At 39.6% G+C, this 26,247-nt stretch overlaps 1 protein-coding gene across 2 annotated transcripts in view; it reads left to right on the plus strand.

Moving 5' to 3' along the window:
- The window catches only part of AP3B1 (adaptor related protein complex 3 subunit beta 1), a 191,721-nt gene that overhangs the window by 81,665 nt on the left and 83,809 nt on the right, over positions 1-26,247 (plus strand). For both annotated transcript variants that reach the window (XM_079798702.1, XM_079798703.1), the window contains exons 15-19: positions 2,097-2,273; positions 10,476-10,662; positions 11,600-11,730; positions 19,128-19,236; positions 21,803-21,950. In XM_079798702.1, the coding sequence (XP_079654828.1) occupies positions 2,097-2,273; positions 10,476-10,662; positions 11,600-11,730; positions 19,128-19,236; positions 21,803-21,950 (752 nt within the window). The remainder of the gene's footprint in view (positions 1-2,096; positions 2,274-10,475; positions 10,663-11,599; positions 11,731-19,127; positions 19,237-21,802; positions 21,951-26,247) is intronic.

Here is a 26,247-nt window from a genome sequence, read left to right on the forward strand (position 1 = left end):
GTTTCTCATATCAATGTTTCCCTTTCTCACTCTCTTTTCCTCTCTCTCTCAAAAAAAAATCAATAAAAACACATCCTCAGGCAAGGAATAAAAATAACAATAATAATCTTAGTTTATTAATGAATAGGAATAGAAACAATTTCTTAAAACTTTTTGGGGAAAAAAACCACAACTTTTTGGGACTGCCTTTTTAATTGCAGAAGAGAATTATAAGTGTGTTACCAGAAGAAAATTACTTAAAGTGGGGTAATAGATTTTTATATGTCATAAAATTCTAATTTTTACACTAGCAATATGTAATAAAATATTTAAGAAAAACAAACCTAGCATAATTGAAATCTGAAGTTGCCCATATATTCTTATTTAGAGGCACCTTTCACTATGGCAGGCAACTTGAATTGCTTCATACCAGAAAATTTAATGTACCACTCAATTATATTATTCTGTAGCCCAATTTAAAATAATAGATTGGGAGTCAGGTCGTAATGCAGTGTAACCTTTGGAACAGGAGAAATAACCCCTGTCTTTCTAGAAATTAGTATACACACAGTAAGGATATCAGTCATCATACTGCATAAATGGATTTACAATAGCATTTAATATTGTACTTATTACTTATACTTAATACTTATACTTAATTGCATAAGTATGCTAATTTCTTGCTTACTAAACTTATTCTAATATTAATTTAAAAATGATGCTATTATACTATTTGCAAATACATATTTTTATTTTAAAGCCTTTTTGATTACCTCATTCTCATTCTGGTGAAAGACCCAACTTAGGGGTATTAATAATTTTATGTTATTTCATAAAATGGGTGTTTTGAAATAATTTGAGATGGTGGATATTGTGATAAAATTTTAGCTGTGCAAAGGTCCTTATTCTCACTTTCTTCTTTAACAGTTATATGTGCAGCTGTGAAACTGTAATGAAAATATTAGGGCTTTATTTGAGGAATTGGAAAAGGACTTTTTAAAAAGAATGTTATCTATTATTGTGATGCTATCTCTTAATGATAGTTATTGGCTTTTTCATTTCTTAAAAAAGCTAATTTTCCATACTAGGTGAAAATGTTCACAGAAACTAATTTACACACCAGTTCAAATTCCTTTTGGAATAGGGGATAATACAAGTAAACAGATAGAAATAAAACTAATGTACATACTCTGAAATAATGGTCTTAATGGTGTTGATGGAAGGTTTCCAATTTGTTACAAAGCAGTAATTTTTAAGAAACAAATTATGTAAAAATGTACATTATTTTAAAAAATTTCATTATTAAAAATATTTAATGCCAAAATGCAGTATTGGACAAATTTATGTTATTCCTATTTCTTTTGTTGGTGACCAAATAATAGACTAGGATTAATGATTTTGTAAGCCAAATCTTGATGATCTTATCAGTTTTATATATTCCTAGTGCTGTAGATAGAGGACATAAACAGTTGGAATCAAAGCCTGTAGTGGATCTATTCTTTTTTCTATATTATCCATGACTCTCAAAACATGGTTTGCAGACAGACCACCTGTCTCAGGAATCATCTGTGATGCTTCATAAAAGTGTGAATTCCTGGGCCCCACCATAGAACTATCTTGGAGCGATACCAGAACCCTGCAGTTTTATTAGGAACCCTAGATGATTTTTCTGGGCATCGAGGTTTGTAAATCAGTGCCCTAGAGCAGAGGTCCACAAACTTTTTCTGTAAACTGCTATTCTTATGGACTTTGTTGCAGCCACTCACCTCTGCTAGTATAGCACAAAATCAGCAATAATAATACATAAACAAATGGGCATGGCCAGCCAGATTCAGTCTAAGAATTTGCAGATCTCTGATAGAATCGATTCTAGACCAGTGATTTTTTCCTCTATGAATCTTTTCTAAGACATTATCCCGAAATCAGTTTTGTGATTTCCTGTGTGTTTATTTTTTAATAACTAAAGAAAATCCATAAATATAGGAGCACTTCCCAGATATACATTAAATGAATTGACAGATGTAACACCTTGGTAATACTTAAAGACTTTTCTATGTTAATATTAAGGAGATCATGCTTATCTTATTTGTAACCATATTGTCTACTTCTAACATTAGGTCCCTGTGGCTAGAGCAAGTATTCTTTGGCTAATTGGAGAAAACTGTGAGCGAGTTCCTATAATTGCCCCTGATGTTTTGAGGAAGATGGCTAAAAGCTTCACAAATGAAGATGATCTTGTAAAACTGCAGATTTTAAATTTGGGAGCAAAATTGTATTTAACCAACTCCAAACAGGTAAGAGGCTAATCCTTACTTCTACCTACTTTCTTCTTTACTCCGATGAAGCAGCTAAAGTCTTCACGCATTAGTCTATCTAACAATTACTAGGTGCCTGTTTCTTTAAGGTTCTTCAATAGATGGTAGTTGTGGAAAGAGATGATATTTTAATCTAGTAGGGGAGAAAAACATAAAAAAAATGAAATAGTATTTGGTAGGTGCTATAATAGAAGTACTGAGATACAGTGAAACTCCAGAGGAGAAAGTTACTGAAAGTCTGCAGTAGGAGGAGAGAGGTCAGAGAAAGTTTCATCAAGGATAAGACTCCTGACTATGGACTTCTAAGGAGTGGTTTCCTGTACAGAATAAGGAAAGAGGAGAGCAGCAGGTCAGAGTCATGAAACAGCTTGGTGCTTTCAGCACACTTAAAGTGGTCTGGACAGGTAGGCCAGGCCAGGACTTGGAGTGGCAAATACTGTGGACCTTGTCATACAGGTACAGGGGAAACCAGTAAATATTTTAATTAACTAATTAATTCATTTTTATTATTTTTTTAATCCTCACCTGAGGATATTTTTTCCATTGATTTTTAGAGAGAGTGGAAGAGACAGGGAAAGACAGAAATATCAATGTGAAAGAAACACATCGATTGGTTGCCTCCTGAATGTCTGTGTCTGTCATTCTTTCCTGCCTCTCCATCAGTGTTCATCTTTCTCTCTTTTTGTATTTGCTGTGTATCTCTCAATTGTCTCCCTCTCTTTCTGCCTTCTCTGCCTACCCATACTTACTCTCTAGTAAGCTGATGTTGGCCATTCAGAATTTTCAGGTTGACTCCTCAAATTTATCCCCACTTGTGATATGACTTTTGTTATTGTTGCTTTTGCTGATTGGTGTACAAGACTTATGACCAAATAATTACAGATAATCTGAGTATATTTCCATGATTTAGATTTTATCTTTGCATTTTAAGTCAATCTTTGAAATGAATCAGTTAATCATTTCCAAATGTCATGTAGATTTCTTTATGTACTGAGTTACTTTTCAAAAACAGTAAAAGAAAGGAAACCTATGCTTACTGTTGAGTTTCTTATATATTGGTAAATAAGAGGAATCACCGCTTACTTACCCATGTATAAGTAAAAACATTGTTTTAGCCTTAAACTTTTTGTGTTCACTGAAATCATACAATATTGGGAAAGTTAGTATAATACCTAGAATATTACGATTGTAATGACTTTATGTCTGGTTTGGCTACTCTAAAGTTATGTAAGTTTCTGGGCAGTGTGGGACAGTGGTTGAGCATTAACCTATGAACCAGGAGGTCAGGGCACATGCCCGGGTTTTGGGCTCAGTCCCCGGTGGGGGGTGTGCAGGAGGCAGTTGATCAATGATTTCATCATTGATGTTTCCATCTCTCTGTCTCTGAGAATCGCCCTTCCTCTCTGAAATATATATATATATATTTTAGAGGCCCAGTGCATGATTGAATCATGCACGTGTAGGGTCCCTTTTCGCGGTGGAGCTGGGTGCCTGTCCGCTCGTGCACCAGGCACCCAGGTCCCCCACTTTTTTTTTGTTTTGTTTTGTTTTTGTTTTTGCTGTGAAAGAGCTCATTTATTGGGGTGGTGGACTCAGTGGATCCAAAGTGGAGAGCTGGTGAAGGGATCGGTGGCTTCCAGTTTCAAGCGCTGGTTCTCAGTCCTGCGGCACCTGTTTATGATCGCTTTGGTGAGGCTGGGCCAGGTCAGGGCCGCACGCACTTTGGCATCCGGGCCAGGGATGCTCTCCAGGCCCCACAGGGTGAAGCGGCTGAAACTGGCGGAGGCACGAATAAAGCGGTCGAAGTCCCGCTCCAGCGCCTCCGGGGGTTCCACCAGCTCCTGCTCGTCCTTGTCGGATCCCGCTGAAAAGTCCTGCTTTCCCACCGACTTCTCTTCCATCACCATCACGTATCCCAGCAGGCCAGGCGGCACCTCCACCTCCTCGCCCCTCAGACTGCGGCCCGAAACGACACTTTGAGTCCATCGGGACCCTGAGGGATGGCCGGGGTGAAAAAGCGCCCCACAGGGGCGGGCCGGTTAATCCGGACTTCACAGGGCAGGAGGTGCAGCGTGTGCGCAGAGTGACGGGGCGTAGGTGGATGCGGTGCTTCTCCATGTCTTCCTCGTCGCTGCTCTCCATCCTCTGCCGGGTTTCTGTGGCTCGCTGACTGAGGCCAGAGCTCGCTCCCCCACTTTTGATGGTCCGCAGCCGCTGAGGGGGGCTACCTGCTGTTGAGAGGCGCAGGGGGCTGGACCCCCTCAGCGGCCCTGGATCTGGCCGTTGAGAGGCACAGGGGTCGGGAGTCCCGCCCCCTTCGTCTCTCAACTGCAGCGTAGCCCTGCTCAGTGGCAGCAGATCCGTGCCTCTCAATGGCCGGATAGGCCACCCAAGTCCCGCCCCCCAGCCTCCCGCCGCCCAATCGTGGGCGTAGCGGAGTGATGGTAATTTACATGGTACTCTATTATTAGATAGGATATATATATATATATATATATATATATATATATATATAGTAAGTTGTAGACCTCCACATTGTACTTACATCATCTCCCATGGTTTTTTTTTAATCTAGTAGCATATAAGACACAAGTGTAGTGAAGAGATTTCATTTTAGTATGTAAAACATCTACATTGGAAAAACTTCATCTTTCTTTTTTCAACCTTTTTGAGAAACAACATAACTAACTTCTCCCTTTTAGAGCAGCATGCAGGGTGTGTGCTAATAAAATGAAGTGTGCCCTGACAAGGCAGGGAGGAAAAGCTAAGTCCTTTGCTTTTCTAGTGCTGGTGAGGTAAGTGTGTAAGTGCGCTCATCTGCTGGCAACTTGATATACTAGCAAATTGTGCCATGGCCTGTGTGAAGCATGTAATTCCCAGCTGTCAGCCGATGGAGTCAGAGAAAAACACAGGAAGTTAGAGGTTGGGTTTGATGAAATATGTACAGGAGAGTGACAGAACAGTCCTGCTGTAGATCATTAAAGAGAGTGGTCAGAGTCCTCTTGCTACAGTAGTTTTGTCATTTGTTATGTAGCATAAATCTAAAACCTATTTAGTTTATATTTTGGCAGTTCTTTTGTTGTTGTTGTTATAAACCCAGCAACAATGAATTTTTAAAAATTAATGTATATATATTGAATAATGAAGTACTGAATTTCTCTCTCAATATTTAACATGCACAAAATGTTTATTAACATTTACCATTCGCCATGATAATTATAGTGATATCACTGACCACACTCTAATCAAAAGACATGACAAATCTGCTAAAAAAGTATCAGTATCTATTTGAAAAGTTAGGAGTTATTTGAAAAAGATTGCATCTCAAAATGACAAATATATATAGGTGCATAAGATGTTTACATATGTCTTTATGAAACATGATCTCATTTAGATCAAATAACTTTTTAAAAATTAATTTTGTTCAATTTTTATTTCATTTTCTTTTGCACATAAGAAAAATGAAGTGATAACTGTTATGTTTTTATTCCATTAGCAGAAAAAGGACCCTAAACAATGCTGCTTTTAAAATAGAAAATCAATTAATTCCAATAATAGTTCTACTTTTTTAAAGCTTTTATGCATTTGTTCTGCCATTGCAATAAAAGGAATCATAGTAAAGCTTTTGGAAGTTTATTCTGTCAGAAATGTTGTAAATGCTTCTGTAAATTTAAAAGCCCAACATGGAAAATAAAATTACTTGTTTTTGCCAAAAGGATGTTGTCATGGTAAAATCACTGTTTCTATTATGAAACCTATGGAGCAGAAATATTTGAGGAATTGGTTGTGGTGCATGCAAACAAAATCTGCTTGTTCTGCCAATTGAAGTAAAACTGTAATCATAAAATTTATTTATATTTGATATGTATAGTTTCACAGAACTAAAGAATTATTATAATGAAGCTAATCCTATATAATAAAGAGCTAGTATGCTAATTAGACCTGACGGTGGAACGACCTTCTGGAATGACCAGTGGGTGGGGCCGCAGGGGCTGCAAGGCAGCTGGGGCCGCGAGGGCTGAGCCCCTTGCACAAATTTCGTACATCAGGTTGTTGTATAATGTTGAACATATTTCAGATGACAACACACACACTGGTATGCAACTCTCTTTGCTGCATGATACCAGTGAGATTTTAGAAATGTGATTTTGTGAAAAACTGCTTTGTAAATTGACCTGTGTCCTATATTGGCTTTTGTTGGGGGGCTGGCGTGGAAGGGAGTAAAGAAACTTTTATACTATATTGGTTAGATTTTTATTCAGAGTCATTTGGAAATCCTTAAAGTATTCACCAAATACAGTGTCAAAATCTTCAGCTTTTGCAAAGTTTAACAAATAGCAATTCTTGGAAACAAATCTTGCAAACAGGAAGACATTGAAATTTATCTATAAAAACAAGGGAAGACCTGAAAAATTAAGTACTAAGAGCTCGAGATTTATTTTAGAAGTTCTGTCATTTACAGTATCTCAACGATTGTGAACTTTTGATGGAGCTTCTGTTTTTAATTGGATAAGTTTATATTTTGTATTAAAGTAAAATGACATTTAGTAGGCAGTTAATTTTGTAGTATCTGAATTTGGTGATTTTTTTGTCTTATAAAAATTATCAAGAAAAGTTTCGTTGACTGGAGGGGGAACAGTTAAATATCTGGGTTTGAAATATTTATACATTTTAACATAAAGGAAAGCATTGAGAATATCCTTCATTCAACAGAATTTCTCTGCACTTATCAGACTATCCTAATATATAAAGAGCCAGGGTCTGCAACATCCAAAACGACTGAACGGACGACCGAACGCCAGGCTGTGTGGCAGCAGGCTCAGGTGGGCGGGGACTGGCGAGCAGGCTGAACTGCTGACCTCTCGGTCCCTCCTGGGTGGCGGGTGCCGTGACAACCCAGCACTGACTGCCGCCGTTGTGGGCGTGGCAGAAGTCAGTCCTGGGTCCAGGCCGCCGCCAAGGCGGGTGCGATGCGATTGGTCGGGGGGCCCCGCCATCGCCCCATGATTGCCCCGCAGAGGGAGGCCCAGGCCACCGACTGAGGGGCTCTGCGATCACCCCAAAGAGGGAGGCCCAGGCTACCCGGCCAGCGGTTGTGGGCAGGGCCTCCCTCGTAGGGCTTCTGGACTGCAAGAGTAAGCAGGCCGGGCTGAGTGACCCGCCCCCCCGAGTGCACGAGTTTCATGCACTGGGCCTCTAGTCTAATACAATCAAAAGGATGTTTTCTCCAATAAAAATATTATGGTTTATAGAGAAGAGTAACTTGAAAATGTCAACAGTGTCACAATTATTGATCATAAAATTCAGTTTTGAAGATTGTAGGTAACCTTATTTTTATTAAAAAAAACTTTCAAAATAATAAGACCATACAAAAACACGTTCTTCAGAGAAATACCAATAACTTAGTATTAGAGGCAGATACAGTTAAGAAAGTGATTAAAGTATATGCTTGTGCAGTGGGTATTTTGCTTACGTTTTAAATGCATCATTATAAATGGATATGTTTTTATCTTATAGAAAGGATTTTATATTTGAAAATACATTTTAATAAAACTGTTTTACAATCCCACCAATATAATAAAACAAGTTTTACAATCAACAAATACATATTTTTTAAAAATTACATAATTTTAATTACTTAAAATTCCCGATATAACTCAATAATTGTCAGATAATGTATTGAAATAATTTCATTTCTTAAAAATTAATTTCAGGGATCAGAAATATAAGCAAAATGTATCACTCTGCTAGCCAAAAAAAATATATATCATTGAAGTGAACAGATTTATTTTCTTTCTCTGATTTATTTAGGTTGCACATTCTAAATCTCAGCATTCAAGTGACTTTAGAATAAATCTAAATTCTTACTCTGTATTTGAGGAAGCTAATGGTTAGTTTTCCCCAGTTGTCTCAGCAAGTCAATTATACTGTCTAATATATTATACTTCCTTTTGAACTGTATTTCTCATTTGGTGAATATTTTGCTAATTTAAAAAAAATGAATCATAGAATTATTCTCATCTGAAGTTGAATCAATGATCTAGTAATTAGTGAGTAACAATTGTTGATAACCAAATTTAGAATAGCTCTATCAACATTTTCTCTTGTATTTTTTTTTCAGTTCTATTTTATTAAACTAAGTTAATGCTTTTAAATACATTGTTACTGAAAGAAGGTTGCTTTCTATCCAAATCAGGTGTTTCAACCCATTATTATTATAAACTAGAAGCCCGATGCACAAAGATTCGTGCAAGAATAGGCCTTCCTTCCCCAGGCTGCCAGCACCTGGCGGGCTTGCTCCAGCAGCTTGTGCAGCGGCGGCGGCAAGCCCTGCGTGCTCTGGTGCCGCTTCCTCCTCACCCTCCTTCTCCGGAGAGTTCCTCTGTGTGGCGCTGGTGCTCCTGGGGAGGTGCGGAGGGGAAGAGGTGGGGGGAGCGAGGCAGGCGGGGAGGACTGGAGAGGTTGGGTGTGCTAGTGCGTTTCACTTTCCCATTGTGAAAGTGGGATGAACTGGCCCCCTTCCTCATCCTCTTCCTCCTCCGCCCTCTGCCTCCTGCCCACCCACCCTCCCTCCACACCCATCGCCCCTCCCCTCTTGATTTGGGTAGATAGGGAGGAGGGAGATCTGATCATTTGGGTTACTGTGTAGGTGGCCTCTTTCATCTATTCAAAACAAAGCTGAGCCGCCTGCCGCTGCCGCCACGGCCACCACCATCGCCCCTTGGCTGGCCTGGGGCTCCTGGGGCCCATTAACTGTGCACCAAGTGAGCTTGCGTGCGTCTGGACTGCGAGGCTGCTCCAACGTTAGGGTTTTGTTTACCAGAGCAGCGGGGCAGGGGTGGGTAAGAGGGAGAAGCCAGACACAGGGAGCAACGACTTCAGGCACCAGAGGGTTGCCTCTGAGGCTGGGGGCTGGGCCACAGGGAGGCTGCAAGGATGGTTGACAGGTGTGGAGTGCGGCAGGGAGGCCCCGAGGAGGCGCACTGCCTGGAGGCCCGGAGCGGCCGGGTTGCCGCCATCTTTGTCAGGTTAATTTGCATACTCATTCCTGACTGGCTGGTGTTGCGAAGTGATGGTCAATTTACATATTTCTCTTTTATTAGTAAGATGAGTTTGCCACACCATTCCTATACTTTGATTTACTGTTCTAGAATTGTCTTTGTCTAACATGATTGATTTTATTATTTTATGTTTCTGATATCTGTAAAATATTTTAATATAGTTGTTTATTTTTTCTATGTAATTTCTATGTAATTAAATTTTCTATATTTAATTTATAGTTGCAATTGTATGTGTGTAACCTTCTAAATTAAAACTATGTTTTTTTCAACAAAATAATGAGTTTAAATACAAAGCTATTTTGTATTTCAATTTTGGTTTAATATTAAAATCTCTGTGTTAATGTAAGTACATTAAAAAATTGACTTAGGAAATCTTATTGCAGTGTAAAAGCTACTATAATAAGTTGTTCCTTTACATAAATAAATAAATGACCAATATTACTAGCGGCTATAAGCAGCATGGGAGAAAAAATGGAAGGAGTCTTTTATCCTAGTTTTTAGAGGGCATCAGCAGCTTGCTTTTATGAAAAAGTAACAGCTAAATGCACTGCAAATAATTTGCAGTAATCCAGTTCAGTGATTCATGTGTCTGCTTTAATGGGTCATAATTCAGGGTAAAGTAACTGAGTGCAGTCAGAGTGCAGACACTGCGTATGCCAGGGACAGTATCTCTTCATAAAACACACCTCAGGAGAAGCAGTTTGCCAACCCCCTAATACTCTCTGATGTTTTGATGTCCTGCATATTTTTCCGATTAAGTTTTGAGTGCCATGTTTTTAGTTGTATTTCCACATTCATTATTCTCACGTAGACCCTTCAGCGGGTTTGCCATATATGATTATTTTTTTAATGATGCCTTTCTTTCCACTTCAGCAGTTTAATAATCTAGCACATGGTTGCTTCTCAGTACTCAGCATTCACCTCCCCAATTCTGAAGAGGACATGTGCTTTGGCTTCAAAATTCCATTTGCAGCGTTAGAAATGCATATTCCCTATGGAACAACATTTGTTTGACATAACCATTCATTTTTATTACCTCTTTAAATATGTTTATCCAGAGTTATCAATAATCATAAATAACTGTATTCTCATCTTGTTCTGTGTGTTTTTTTTCCAACAGACAAAATTGCTTACCCAGTACATATTAAATCTCGGCAAGTATGATCAAAACTACGACATCAGAGACCGTACAAGATTTATTAGGCAGCTTATTGTTCCGAATGAGAAGAGTGGAGCTTTAAGTAAATATGCCAAAAAAATATTCCTAGCACAAAAACCTGCACCACTGCTTGAGTCTCCTTTTAAAGGTATTATTATTATTATTAGAATATAACTGCACAATATGTTATCTGAAAAATATGACAATATATTCCATTTATAATGTGCTTATAATTTATCTCTTAGGAAATATAAATGACTAGCATATATAAATATATAAAAACAGTGTGCTTTCTATTCATTCATCTGTTCTCCAGAGCAAGCTTTATATTAGTTAAAGTTTATATTTTTATGGACCTTATTTACCTAAATAATTTTAATCTTCTGATTTTATTTTCTTACTAAGCATAAAAACAATATATAAAAGCTTTGTTGTTCTTATAGACATTGACTTCACTTTTATTTTAAATAGATACCTTTATTTAATAAGGAATATAATTCACCTTAATAATGAGTTGTTATTAATTAAATATTCTATGCATGCTAACATAAACTTTTCTAGGAACAATTAGTTCATAAAAACTTTAATATTTAAATGTTTTCCCACCTTTTTAAAAGGAATAATTGATCAGTTTCACAAGTAGCCATTACAGTTGGAATCAGATGATTTTATACCTTGGTTTTTATATTTTTCCTTATTTAATTGTTGTCAAGTGATAACAAGCAGTTCAGTTTCATAGAAAAACTATTAAAATTCTGAATGTGTTTGTGCCAAGACATGTATATGGATTGTTTAACTGTGCTGTCATTCTTAATATTCACAGTAAAGTAATTTTTAGAGAAGCTACATTTCAGAGCAACACCTCCAAACACACTGACTGATTAGCTTTTTTATTGACCATTATGGGGAAGATTATTGTAATCTATGGACTGAAATCAGTTTTTTGACCTATGAAGAGCTTCCTAGTTTATATTTATTCCTTGACATTTGAGGTAATATGCCAATTATCTTGAGCTCTGATTAGGACTGTTCTATGTTATATACAGCTCATATTGTTTATTTTATATTTTCCTCTATTTTAATAGATAGGGATCATTTCCAGCTTGGAACTTTATCTCATACTCTCAACACTAAAGCTACTGGGTACATGGAATTATCTAATTGGCCAGAGGTGGCGCCTGACCCATCAGTTCGAAATGTAGAAGTAATAGAGTTGGTAAGTTGACCCTTCTGAAATTAATTTTGTCAAGCAGTAGGATATTCTAGAATAATGATTTTTTTCAAATAAAAGCTTTTGGGGTGGGGGTTGAAAATTGAAAATTGTTCTGGTATTTCTAAGTAAAATGTGTTAGGTATACTAGTATCTTGCTCTTATGGGAACTAAAAATTGTAGTGTTCCTACATTATTGTACATGTACTGTTCCTTTTCTTCAAGGAAATAGAGAATTGAATTCTCTGCATCAATGCTACCCACATTTGTGGTATTACGTTTGTAGCTGTGTAGATTCAATTTCTAAGGTATTTGGTTTCATTGGTTTGAGCTTTTTCTACTTTGTTTAGAGATTTGTAAGCTTCCTGTCAATGTTTTTCTCAATAATTTTTGCTGTTCTATTCCAAAGAAACCATACAAAGTGTTCTGGATTTTCTGATGAACCTGTTTCAAGTGAAGCCTAGACATAAATAGGGAGCATTGTGTACCAAAAATGTCCTTAGACAAGGTCACAATTAAAATGAGTAATATGTTGCCTTCACATTAAAAACCAACTTCTATACAAATCATCTTTTCCTAGATGTTTAAAAAAATGCTGGCTACTAAAGTAAAAGAATTAATTTTATTTTCAAATACTATCTCTTATATAAAAAAGAAAAATAGAGGGTCTATTGATTGTCTTTAGAGATTTGATTATGTGAAATATATATCATACTTTTTAAAGTAAAATTAATAAAATGAACAATTAGGTATTTCATTCTGGATGCTTTTTTCGGTAAAAAAGTTATATTGAACAAGGATTCAGATAACCAGAGTTCTTTACCACTAATTCCTGTGAGAAATTCAGTTAACCTTCTTGCCTATTAACTTATATACAGTGGAAGAAAATCTTTATTACTTTAAATAGAATTTATATAATGTGCATAGCCATGTAATTTGATCCTTTTAAGAAATACATTTCTCTTAACTCTTCAGACCTTACTCTGGCTTTGGAGCATGGCCAGAAGCAATAATAACTGATAATGGCTCCTTTGGCAAACCCTGGCAGTGTACTTGGATAATGTTTGCAAACATTATCTTGCTTAAACCTCATAATGATTATAAGTGTTTGTTGTTGTTGTACCCATTTTGCAGATGAGAAAACTGAGGTTCAGAGAGCCTAAATAAATTGCCCAAGTTCACATAGCTAGGAAGTGATGGAATTGAGATTCTAACCCAGATCTGTCAGTCCTTTGTTCATGCTCTTCACTGCATTTTAGTGTTATGTAACATGAAGAGAGGAGGCTTGAGCTTGTTTGCAAATCTGTACTATTCTTAGTACTTAGAGCACCATCATTTTCATGTTGTGACAAATTAACTCTATTTAGAGATGATTTTTTAAAATGTAAAAGTTTTTAAAACTAATTGCATGTCTATTCCTCCTTGCAATTAAATTTGCTGATTTTCACTCAAATCTACATACTCTTTTAAGTACTCTTCAAAAAGATTGACTTCTTAGTGCAATTTTTGGTCAGATGCTAGAATACAAAGAGAATATTCTTTGTTATGATTCTTTCCATAGGTATACTTACTCTCTTCCCTAATTTCATGTTATGCCTGCTTACTGTTTTTATGGTTTCATCCTTTTTTATTATTGGGTACATGCAAGTAAAGCCATTCTTTTATCCTTTCCTCGCTTCTACCCACCTCTCCTCCTTGCTGCCCCATTCCATAAACAAACAAACAAACAAATAAATACATACATACATACATACATACATAAATACATAAATAAATAAATAAATAAATAAATAAATAAATAAATAAATTTATCTTCTCAGAAATTGATAACAATTTTATGCAGTTTAATTTGGTCTCAGCAGTACCCTTATTTTGGCTGATAGATTGGTTGGTTGGCTGTCTTATTCCATTTTCATGTGCTCTTCTTACAGGACAGTACTTCAATAACCTATTTTCTTGTGTTCATTTCACCTGCCCAGTTCAACAGCAACAAAATTATTTTTTTTAATTGGCTGACTACATTCTGTAAATTAATAACTGGTAACTTATTTATGGAGAATAATTATAACTGCTGTAATCTGGTGGAAAAAACTGTTGCTATCCATTGATGCCATGCAGAAAACAGTTTCAATCTATGGGTCTCTGGATGTATTGACTTAAAATTATACTATAAAAGACACAAATATAAAAATATCAAATGCAGTTGTAACAATGCAGAAAGTCTTTCTTGCTTCTCACTCTACCTCACACCCCTCCTAAGTCGCATCAATATATTTCATACACATAATACAGTGTTATCCTACTTTCACTGTAAAGTGATCTTACAGGGTCACTGTGATAACTTAGTAAGAAAAATGGCCTAGGTTTAGATACTCTGATATTTTAATCAAAACAACAGGGAACCTAGTCAGGTTTACATTAGAAGTCACTTTGAATTGCATACTACCATTTCTAGGATATCAAATATAATGTCTGTTTATATTATGATAACAGTAAGTTTTGAAGTCCATTAGAATTTTTTTGTTTAGTTCTAGAATATCCTTTTCCCTTCAATTACAGAAAGACTGTCCTTTGCATATCAAAGGTATTTTGCTTTATAAACCCATCTATTATCAATATTTTATCCCTCATAGGAACTTTAAAATTAATGTCTTGCTATTCTTTCCTCTTCTCTTTTCCCCTTATAGTTTCTTTTGCTTAGAATGATATGATTCTCATAGTCATAAAAGATCATCACAAAAATTAAAATATTTTTATTATTTAAAACACCATAAATATTGAGTTGATAGCTGTGCCAAGGTAATTTGTCCTTTGAGCATAGAAGCCTAATTTCCCTTATTTATCAATTTAGTCTTACCTTGAAAGCCATAGTCTAATTAAGTAATTTCCACTCACCTCCCCAACCCCCATAAATTGGTCTGGTATACTTTTTACCAAACTTCATAAAATGATTGGATTTAAGAAAAATATGGACTTTTGGGTTTACTAAATATAGGAAAACTTTGTTCATAGAATACTATATTCATATTTGGAGTACAGAGTATTTTAATTATATAAAAAGAATGCAATATTGCTGATATTACATAAGTATCTAATTCAAGTACTAGTGGCCCAGTGCATGAATTCATGCACATTGAAAGGAAATTAATTAGAAGAAACATTTTAATATTGCTATTCGCCCTTGCTCTATAATAGAAGTATCAACCAAATTCATAATCTACAATGACAGATGAAAACACATGGGTGCGATTGGTGCCAGCGAGCTTTATATGTATCGCGCGTGCGCGAGTCAACTTAGCCTTTTATATATCCTACTTAATAATAGACAAATATGCAAATTGACCATACCTCCGACACACCCAAAGCCACGCCCACAAGCCACGCACACCATCCAATCAGAGCGAGTATGCAAATTAACCCAAACCAAGATGGCTACAGCCACAGAGAGCAAGGTTTCCTAGGTAACAGAGGGAAACAAGCTTTCTGCCTGCCCTTGCCAGGCCTAAGCCTCCACTCAAGCTACAAAGTTTCAATTATAGAAGGTAAACAAATTCAAACAAATGGCGGCAGAATGGAGCTTGAGAGAGCAGGCCAGGGTTGCCGCCGGCAACAGGGGAAGCAAAGCTTTCCACACACCCTGACCGGGCCCACCCGCTTAAGGCAACAAAGTTTCAATTATAACCCCCACACAAATGGCTGCCGCCGCTTGGCTCCGCTCCAGGCTACAAAGTTTCAATTGTAGAAGGAAAATAAATTCCAGATACCAGGGCCTCTGCTTGGGTCACCAGGGGCATGGCTGGCCTGCAAACCACCACAGGCCCCTCGCTCAGGCTGCCCCACACCGCAAGGGAACCCCCACCTGATCCGGGACACCCTTCAGGGCAAACCAGCTGGCCCCCACCTCTGTACCAGGCCTCTATCCTATCTAATAAAAGAGTAATATACAGATTGATCATCACTGCAACACACAATATAGCTGCCCCCATGTGGTCAAAGATCCTGCCCCCATGTGGACACAAGATGGCCACTGCAAGATGGCCAGCAAGGGAGGGTAGTTGGGAGGCACCCAGCCTGCAAGGGAGGGCAGCTGGAGGTGATCAACCCTGCAGGAGAGGGCAGTTAGGGGTGACCAGGCCAGCAGAGGAGGGAAGTTGGGGGGTGATCAGGCTGGCAGGCAGAAGCAGTTAGGGGCAATCAGGAAGGCAGGCAGGCAAGCAGTTGGGAGCCAGCAGTCCTGGATTGTGAGAGGGATGTCCGACTGCCCGTTTAGGCCCGATCTCACCGGTGGGATCGGGCCTAAACGGGCAGTTGGACATCCCTTGAGGGGTCCCATATTGGAGAGGGTACAGGCTGGGCTGAGGGACAAGCCCACTCCGTGCACGAATTTCGTGCACCGGGCCTCTAGTATAGAATAAACTTGCTTAATTAGACCTGCTTTCTGATGTAGCTAAACTTTTTCCAGCCCAGTGAAGCTCCCAATTCTCTTTCAGGTAATTGTCAGCAACACAGCAGTAAATATCAACACGAAATAGATTATTATTGTAGATCATGCAGGGAGAACAAAGGCTAAAATATTTAACCACAGCAGTGTTTGATTATATTCTGCGTAGTGAGAAAACTTGGAAGTCATTTTCAAGGTCCACCATTTCTTACTTCTTTTCAGTCAGGTCAAGTTTCTAAACTTTCTAAATCTCCAGTTTCTGGCTAATGAAAAGAAAATAGTATTCCACCAAGTCTCCTAACTGCCTACTCCAGGACTTCAGTGAGGATCAAATGAGATGAGGCACAGGAAAATGCTTCACAGACATTTGGTTAAAGCAGGGGTCCTCAAACTTTTTAAACAGGGGGCCAGTTCACTGTCCCTCAGACCGTTGGAGGGCCAGACTATAGTTTAAAAAAAACTATGAACAAATTCCTATGCACATTGCACATATCTTATTTTGAAGTAAAAAAAACAAAACGGCAAAAACACCCGCATGTGGCCCGCGGGCCATAGTTTGAGGACACCTGGGTTAAAGTGTGAAATGCTTGCATCTGACTATAAAGCAAGTCGTGTTCCTGGGCTGAGGCTAGTCGTTGCTAGGGAGAGGAAGCCAGGCGTTACTATGCAATGTCATTACCCAGACGGACACTTAGCATATTAGCCTTTTATATATAGAGATTTTTGAGTAATTTTTACTCATTTTTCTATTGTCCATATATAGTAACTAGAGTCCCGGTGCACAGATTTGTGCACCGGTGGGGTCCCTCAGCCTGGCCTGCGCCCTCTTGCAATCCGGGATCCCTCAGGGGATGACAGAGAGCTAGTTTTGGGGCCGAGGAGGGACCCCGGGAGGTTGGCTGGCTGGGGAGGGAATGCAGGAGGGCTCCAGGGCGTGTCCGGCCCTTCTTGCCCAGTCCCGATCGTCCAGACCTCAGCAGCAAGCTAACCTACTGGTCGGAGCATCTGCTCCCTGGTGGTCAGTGCACGTCATAGCGACTGGTTGAATGGTCAAATGAATGGTCGGACACTTAGCATATTAGGCTTTTATTATATAGAATGTTCTGGCTTACTTATCTTTTTATGCATCATACCTTAAACCCTTAAGCTCTTTAAGATCAGTGATTTTAAACAGAGATCTTTAAGCAAACAAACCCATGTCAGACTTGCACCAGACCAATTAAATATGGCTTTTAGGAGGTGAATCCCAGGCATTAGCTTTTTTAGTATCCGTATTTTTATTGTTTCTTTAAGTATTAAAAAAATGTTCTCAGGTGATTCTAACGTGCATCCAGTGTTCTTGAATAAGAACCTCTGGTGTGCCGTAAAGTACTTTACAATGGGATGTGTACTTTAGCAAACTGGCACATAGTAGAAACTCAGTTAAAAGTGTGATAAATAAATGAGCCTTAACCATTTTGACCTTTTAAAAAATATACATTTTCCCTGCCCTTTAAAAGAGTATTTGAAACATGATTTAATTTTTTTCTTGATGAATCAAGGTCACAATTATGAAACTAATTTATTTTACTATAATACACTGTGTTAAAGTCTTTAAGGGGCTATTCAGACAATTAATAACTAATGTGACAATAAAAGTAAGTATATAAATAGTATATTTAGTATGTTAGAAAGTCATGGGGGAAAAATATTAGAGCAAAGCATGGGAGGTTGGAATTTTAAATAGAGTGGTCCTCCCTGAGGTGACACCTGGGGGAGTTGGAAGCGGGAACAGCAGGGGGAAAGTTCCTAAGGTGGAAGCTTGCCTGGGTGTTTGAAGGAACAGTCAGGAGTGGCTGTAACAGAATGGGAAGGAGGAAGAACAGCAGAAGGAGGTCAGGTAGGCAAGGGGACTGGCATGGGCATATAGGGCCATGCAGACTGTTCTAAAGACTTGGGCTTTTTCTTTGAGTGAAATGGGGAGCTGTTGCAGGGTTTCAAGCCAGACGGACTTGATTGGACTAGGTTTTATGTTTATTTTATTTTATTTTTAATTATAGTTGACATTCAGTATTCTTTTATATTAGTTTCAGGTGTTCAGCGTAGTGGTAAGACAATGATATAATTTTAAGACATGATCCCCCTGTAATTCTAGTACCCACTTGGTACCATACATAGTTATTAAAATGTGAATGGATTAAGAAGTACAAATTGGTAGTTAAAAAAATAGTCACGAGGATGTAAAGTACAGTATAGGGAATATAGTTAATAATAATAGTCCAACTTAGATTTTAATAGAATTATCCTAGCTGCTGTGTTGAGCAAATTCAGAGTGGGGGTTAGAGGGTTAGCAAACTCGGAGTGGTGGTTAGGGGTGGGAATGGAAGTGTGATAGCCAGTTAGGAGGCTGTTGTAGTAATCCAGGACAGAGAGATGCCTCTGGCCAAGGTGGTAAAGGAACAAGGTGGCTAAAGGCTTTCTTGATGGATTATACATTTAGGAAATGAGAGAAAGAGAGAAGTCAAGGATGACTCCAGGTTTAGGCTGTTGAGAAGGTTAGGGCTATTTATTGCCCACCCTAAATATTTTCATTGTTTTTCTCTTACCTCATTATCAAGCTGTGAACTTGTATTTTTTATTGCTATTATTGCATCTACCTCTAATTGCCCTAATCTCTTCTAGACTTTATTTTAAATCTTCTGTAGACTAACAAATGCAGAAGTCTTTAAAATTGTGTGTAAAATAAAGTTGTTGATTTAACATAAAATGGGCCCTGAGACTTTGTGTTCTTCTATTCAGGAGTAAAGGGGAGTCAGCCTTAATGCCAGGACTTGTCACAGTTGCCTTCTCTGTTGAGGCCTTAAACTTTCTTCTGGGTTCACTGTGATTGAATGATCTGAATGATTAAGTTAGCCAGAAGACTGAATCCATCAATGAGAATTTCTTTATATTTACATTTCTACTTTTTTGTCTTTTTAAACAGGCAAAAGAATGGACTCCATCAGGAAAAGCAAAGAAAGAGAAACCTGCTAAGAAATTTTATTCTGAATCTGAGGAGGAAGAGGACTCTTCCGATAGCAGCAGTGACAGTGGTGGGCTTTATAATTTATTAAAAAAACATTATTCACTGTAGCTTACATGACTTGCCTCCAACAAAACAATAAGGCCTAGTACATAAAATTCGACAAGTGAGTTTAAAAAAGGTTTATGCTATTCCAATAATTCCTTTCATTTACATATCACTGTTTAGTTTTCAAAGTAATTTCCAATCCCCCCCCCCTTTTTTTTTATTGTTAATCCTCACCTGAGGATATTTTTTCCATTGATTTTTAGACAGAGTGGAAGGGAGGGGAACATGGAGACACAGAGAGAGAAACATCGGTGTGAGAGAGACACATTGATTGGTTGTCTCCCGTACATGCCCCAACTGGGATCAAGCCTGCAACCGAGCCACGTGCCATTGACCAGAACCCAACCTGGGACCCTTTAGTCCTCAGGCTGATGCTCTATCCACTGAGCCAAAACAACTAGGGCCCTTCTTTTTTTTTTTTTTTAAATTAATTAATTTTTTTTTAGGGAGAAAGAGAGAGAAACATCGATCAGTTGCCTCATGCATGAGCCTCAACTGTGGATCGAACCTGCAACCTGATTATGTCCCCTGACCAGGAATTGAATCCAAGACTCTTTGGTGCATGGGATGACACTCTAACCACTGAGCAACACCAGCCAGGGCTCCAGTCCCTTCTTATTTGACATTACCTCTTAGACACATAGCTAATAAATGATAGAGTTGAAAAAGGAACTCAAGCTTTTCTGAATTCTAACCCACACTACCTGTTATATTCATTGGTGCATTGAAAATCATGATTTTGCATTTGATGTCTTTAATGGTGCCTTTAAAAGTAACTTTCTTTTATAAAAATGTAAAGTTTATTTAAATATTGAGCAATCTGTTCTTCATCCATTTTATACTTTTCTACATGAACCTATATAGAGGTAAAGCTAAAATTAATAAATCCCTTGTGTATTATAAAGAAATGAAGAGTTAAAAGATTGAGAACAACCATATACAATGAAAAGAATGCTAAATCAGAATCCTGGGTTTTAGCTTTGAAAATTCAACAAGGTACTTACCTTTCTCTATATCTGATCAATGAAGAGATGGAGTTAGATGCCTTTTTTAAAAATCATTTTTTATTTCTCAATTGTAGTTGACATACAGTATTATATTAGTTTCAGGTGACTTTCTCACATCTGTGTTTCTCTCTCCCTACCCCTTCCTCTTCCCCTCCCCTCCCCCCTCTCACTCTTCCTCCTTTCCCTCTCTCCCTCTCCCTCTCCCTCTCCCTCTCCCTCTCCCTCTCCCTCTCCCTCCCCTCCCCCTTCCCCTCCCCTCTCCCTCTCCCTCCCCCTCTCCCTCTCCCTCTCCCTCTCCCTCTCCCTCCCCTCCCCTTTCCCCTCCCCCTCTCCCTCCCCCTCTCCCTCCCCCTCTCCCTCCCCCTCTCCCTCTCCCTCTCCCTCTCCCTCTCCCTCCCCTCCCCCTTCCCCTCCCCCTCTCCCTCTCCCTCTCCCTCTCCCTCCCCCTCTCCTTCTCCCTCTCCCTCTCCCTCTCCCTCCCCCTTCCCCTTCCCCTCCCCCTCTCCCTCTCCCTCTCCCTCTCCCTCCCCCTCTCCTTCTCCCTCTCCCTCTCCCTCTCCCTCCCCTTTCCCCTCCCCCTCTCCCTCTCCCTCTCCCTCTCCCTCTCCCTCTCCCTCTCCCTCTCCCTCTCCCTCCCCTTTCCCCTCCCCCTCTCCCTCTCCCTCTCCCTCTCCCTCTCCCTCCCCCTCTCCTTCTCCCTCTCCCTCTCCCTCTCCCTCCCCTTTCCCCTCCCCCTCCCCCTCTCCCTCTCCCTCTCCCTCTCCCTCTCCCTCTCCCTCTCCTTCTCTCTCTCTCTCCTTTCTACTCTCTCTAAAATCAATGGAGAAAATATCCTCAGGTGAGGATTAACCAAAAAAATAAAAATAAAATACACATAAATATACTATATACAGCACTTCTACAAAGAGTCCTATATACCATAATTTATACATTAAAAAATTAAAAGGAAAATTCTTCATCTCTTTGACCTGTGGAAAACTCCTATACTAACTAAAGTAAGTAATAACTTTAAATTAGTAATTTTGCTTGTTGCATTTGAATTTAGAAATGTTTTGAGATGATTTGAATAATTCATTTCCCTCTCAAAATTTGTTCTTAGGAAATTCAACTGTTTGTTACCTTTTTCTCCTCTAAATAAAATTTACTATTATCAATAGAAGAATTTAAAATTATTTTTTTATCTCTATATTCTCTAAAATTTTTTTTGCCATAGCTAGAAACTTATAGGTTTGAGAAGCGAGATTCTCTCAGATTTAGTGTACTTACTTGGTTCATCTTTGCTTGCTTTCCCAATCATTATCAGAGCCCTCCTGTGTCCGGAGTCCCTCCACAGTCACCTTGCTGCAGGGTTCCAGAAGTCCGAATGATGGGTGTGGAAACAGTGTGAACAAGTGGGGCCAGTAAACTAAAGTTCAACATCTGGTTTCATTTGTGATGAATATTGACACTTACTTGTGTCCTTATGTATAAGTAAATGGCTATAAATCAAAGAGCGCCTGTTTTGTTGTGTTGTTTTCTCAGAGGGTGAATCTGGAAGTGGAGAACAAGGGGAGGAAGGAGACAGTGAAGACAGCAGCGAGGACTCCTCCAGTGAGAGTGAGAGTGGAAGTGAGTCAGAAGTAGAAAACAAAAGAAAGGACAAGAGGAACTCCAAAACCAAAGGAAGAGGGTAAATTATTTTCTTCAAAAAATGTTCTATGGCATTTTCCTCCAGGCTAACATTTCCCTTTAACTCATAGAATGAGAAAATGAGTGTGTATTTTTTCCTGAACAGATATTGTATCCTGTAAAATTAATTTAGAATACTAGTTCACATTATTCTACTACTTACAATGCTTCTTTTTCATTTTGAACTTGAACAAATCTTGGGGCTACATTTCAAAAATTGGTATAACCTTGGAAGGCTGAGTTAAGTGATCAGGCAGTAGGTATGAAATACTTAATTACCTTTCGTAGCAGTTTTACTGAGGGCTAAAATTAAATCCTTCAAGACTTTGCCATTATGTAACTAAGACAATTGATTTTTCTAAATAATGTTATATTAAAAAGATTATGATCCAAATATTAGAGTCAGAGGCTGTGAAGGAAGACGGTCATAAGATATTTAAGTGCTAGTGCTTTTTAAGATCTCCCATTATCAACAACATTATCGTGTATTAAAGTGTCATTAAAATTTTGAGTAATTGGGGCTGATACCTTGGATTGTAAGAGTCTGTTTTCCTCCCTGCTGTCAGTGTGTGGCCTCAGCAGACACGATGGCCCTTCCTAGGGGCCTGCTGCCTGCTCCCTTGATGAGCTTGCAGCCCAGCTCAGTCGTGGCTGACAGCACTGATTGGGGCGCAGTACGCTCTCTGCTCCTTTTATTACAGACAGTAATTAAAGCAGCTCGCCCTGCCACTTCCATAACAAACACAGCATAATACCCTAATTATGACTTTATTAATTTAAGTCAGGATTTAATGATTTTAAAAGTGATTTATATTGTTTTTCCTGTTCAGAACAAATGAAATCTGTAGGTTAAATTAATACAGGCTTTTCATCATTGCAAAGTTAAAAAGCTAGTTACCAGTAAATTCTTTTCATTAGATTAACATCTGAAACTCTAAGCAGTAAGGTAAACAATAATTACCCATCAAAATTGAGTGATGCATAACAAAATAACACTTATACCTTTAAATCTTATCTCAAAAGCTGGAAGTTAAATATATTCAGAATTACTCACTTGTTGCAACAAAGGAGTTACTTGGTTTGTATTAGACTTTTCTTTGAGAGAAATTCTGTACTTCTAGTTTAATATCAGAATAGCTATGATTACATAGTTTATAAAAAGTGTCTTATTTCTAGGAAAGGAAAGTTTGGTTCAGTGCACTAAATATCTTTTTAGATAGCAAAAGCCAGTATGCTAGAAATTTATAATCATGTATTAGATTAGTTTCATTATTTTTTTCTTTCAGAAATAGATTTTTCTCTTATTCATGTTTGAGTTTAAAAGAATTGTTTAATACATCAAAGGGAATCTCAGATGCATTCTAACCTTGTATTTTTTAAGTACATGTTTTACTCTTGAATTGGGGATAATACAATGCTATTCTTTGCTAGGGGCAGAAAAACAACATATTTTTTAGTCATCAAATATAATTACATGTGCTCTGAGATGTTACCATGACTCCATTTTTAATAAACAGCAATCATATTTCCTTCACAAAAAATCAATTGTAGGAACTATTGATTCTTCCCTTGCCTCACCACTCTCCCTTCCCATGTGTTTTTCTGCCTCTCAGAATTTTTTTAAACTTTGCCAGTGTATAACTATATGGTAGATTTTTAAAGCTAGGGAGCTTTAAGTATCTTCAAAAAACCCCTTTGCTAATCATAATTATTTTTTACTAAATTTGAGTTTTATGCTCCAAAGTATGTTCAGTTGAAGGGAGCTATTATGGTGTAGTAGGGTAAATACGATCTTTAGAATAAGACAGACATGAGTTCAAATTACAGTTCTACCCCTCCTGGCTATGTATCCTTGAGGAAGTTACTTAACCTTACTGAATATTATCTAATCTAATAATAGACAAATATGCAAATTTACCATACCTCCGACACACCCACAAGCCACGCCCACCATCCAATCAGAGCGAGTATGCAAATTAACCCAAACCAAGATGGCTACAGCCACAGAGAGCAATGTTTCCTAGGTAACAGAGGAAGCCAAGCTTTCTGCCAGCCGTTACAGGCCTAAGCCTCCACTCAAGCTACAAAGTTTCAATTGTAGAAGGTAAACAAATTCAAACAAATGGCGGCAGAATGGAGCTTGAGAGAGCAGGCCAAGGGTTGCCGCCGGCAACAGGGGAAGCAAAGCTTTCCACACACCCTGGCCAGGCCCACCCGCTTAAGGCAACAAAGTTTCAATTATAACCCCAACACAAATGGCTTCGGGCCTCGGAGGGAGCCCCAGGCTTGGCTCTGCTCCAGGCTACAAAGTTTCAATTGTAGAAGGAAAATAAATTCCAGATACCAGGGCCTCCACTTGGGTTGCCAGGGGGCGTGACCGGCCTGCAAACCACCACAGGCCCCTCGCTCAGGCCGCCCCACGCCCCAAGGGTACCCCACCCTGATCAGGGACACCCTTCAGGGCAAACCAGCTGGCCCCCACCCCTGTACCAGGCCTCTATCCTATCTAATAAAAGAGTACTATGCAGATTGATCATCACTGCAACACACAATATAGCTGCCCCCATGTGGTCAAAGATCCTGCCTCCATGTGGACACAGGATGGCCACCACAAGATGGCCAGCAGGAGAGGGCAGTTGGGAGGCACTTGGCCTGCAAGGGAGGGCAGTTGAGAGGGAGCAAGCCTACAAAGGAGGGCAGTTGGAGGTGATCAACCCTGCAGGAGAGGGCAGTTAGGGATGACCAGGCCAGGAGAGGAGGGAAGTTGGGGGCAAACAGGCTGGCAGCAGAGTGGTTAGGGGGTGATCAGGCTGGCAGGCAGAAGCGGTTAGGGGCAATCAGGAAGGCAGGCAGGCAAGCAGTTGGGAGCCAGCAGGTCTGGATTGTGAGAGGGATGTCTGACTGCCCGTTTAGGCCCAATCCTGGGATCGGGCCTAAACGGGCAGTCGGACATCCCTTGAGGGGTCCCAGATTGTAGAGGGTACAGGCTGGGCTGAGGGACAACCGCCCTCGGTGCACGAATTTCGTCCACTGGGCCTCTAGTCTATAATAATAAAAGCGTAATATCCTAATTAGACTGGACAGCCAAACGGCCTCCCGAATGAAGCCGGGCTACGATGGCCGAGGCAACTGCCGTGGCTGCAACGGCCGAGGGCAACCGCTGAGGCTGCGAGGGCTGAGCCCCTTGCATGACTTTCATGCATCGGGCCTCTAGTCTATCTATATATATAAAAGGCTAAGTGACCAACTGACCGACCTGCTGGTACAAATGACACGCACTGGCAATTTAAAAATAAATGTTGACTCGCGCATGCACAATACATATAAAGCTCTCGCTGATGCCAATCACATGTGTGTTTTGATCTTTTATTGTCGATCATGAATTTGGTTGTTTTTGTTGACATTCAACGTGAACCACATCACGATTTATTCATCTACTGTCCGACCGACCGGCTGGTACATATGACGCCCACTGACAATTTAAAAATAAACAGTGACTGTGCGGTACGTATAAAGCTCTCGCTGGTGCCAATCACACACATGTTTTAATTTTATAATACTACTAGAGGCCCAATGCATGAAATTCGTGCACGGAGGGCGGGGGGTTGTCCCTCAGCCCAGCCTGCACCCTCTCCAATCTGGGACCCCTCAAGGGATGTCTGACTGCCCTCTCACAATCCAGGACTGCTGGCTCCCAACCACTCGCCTGCCTGCCTGCCTGATTGCCCCTAATTGCTTCTGCCTGCCAGCCTGATCACCCCCTAACCACTCCCCTGCCAGCCTGATCAACACCTAACTGCTCCCCTGCCGGCCCGATTGCCCCTAACTCCCCTCCCCTGCCAGCCTGGTCCCCCCCAACTGCCCTCCCCTGCAGGCCTGGTCTCCCCCAACTGCCATCCCCTGCAGGCCTGGGTCCCCCCCCAACTGTCCTTCCCTGCATGCCTGGTCGCTCCCAACTGCCCTCCTCTGCCGTCCCGGTCACCCCTAACTGCCCTCCCCTGCAGGCCTGATCGCCTCCACTGCCCTCCCTTTCAGGCCTGGTCCCTCCTAACTGCCCTCCCCTGCTGGCCTGATCACCCACAACTGCCCTCCCCTGCCAGCCATCTTGTGTTGGCCATCTGGTGTCCACATGGGGGCGGCCATCTTGTGTGTTGGAGTGATGGTCAATTTGCATATTACCGCTTTATTATATAGGATATTATATATACTATTTTGACATGTAATTTTTTGCAGTAATGTAATTACTGCATGAATCTTCTAATTAATTTCCTTTCAATATGCACAAATCCATGCACTGG

Source organism: Cnephaeus nilssonii (assembly GCF_951640355.1).
Source record: "Cnephaeus nilssonii genome assembly, chromosome: 2".
Classification (NCBI taxonomy): Eukaryota; Metazoa; Chordata; class Mammalia; order Chiroptera; family Vespertilionidae; genus Cnephaeus; species Cnephaeus nilssonii.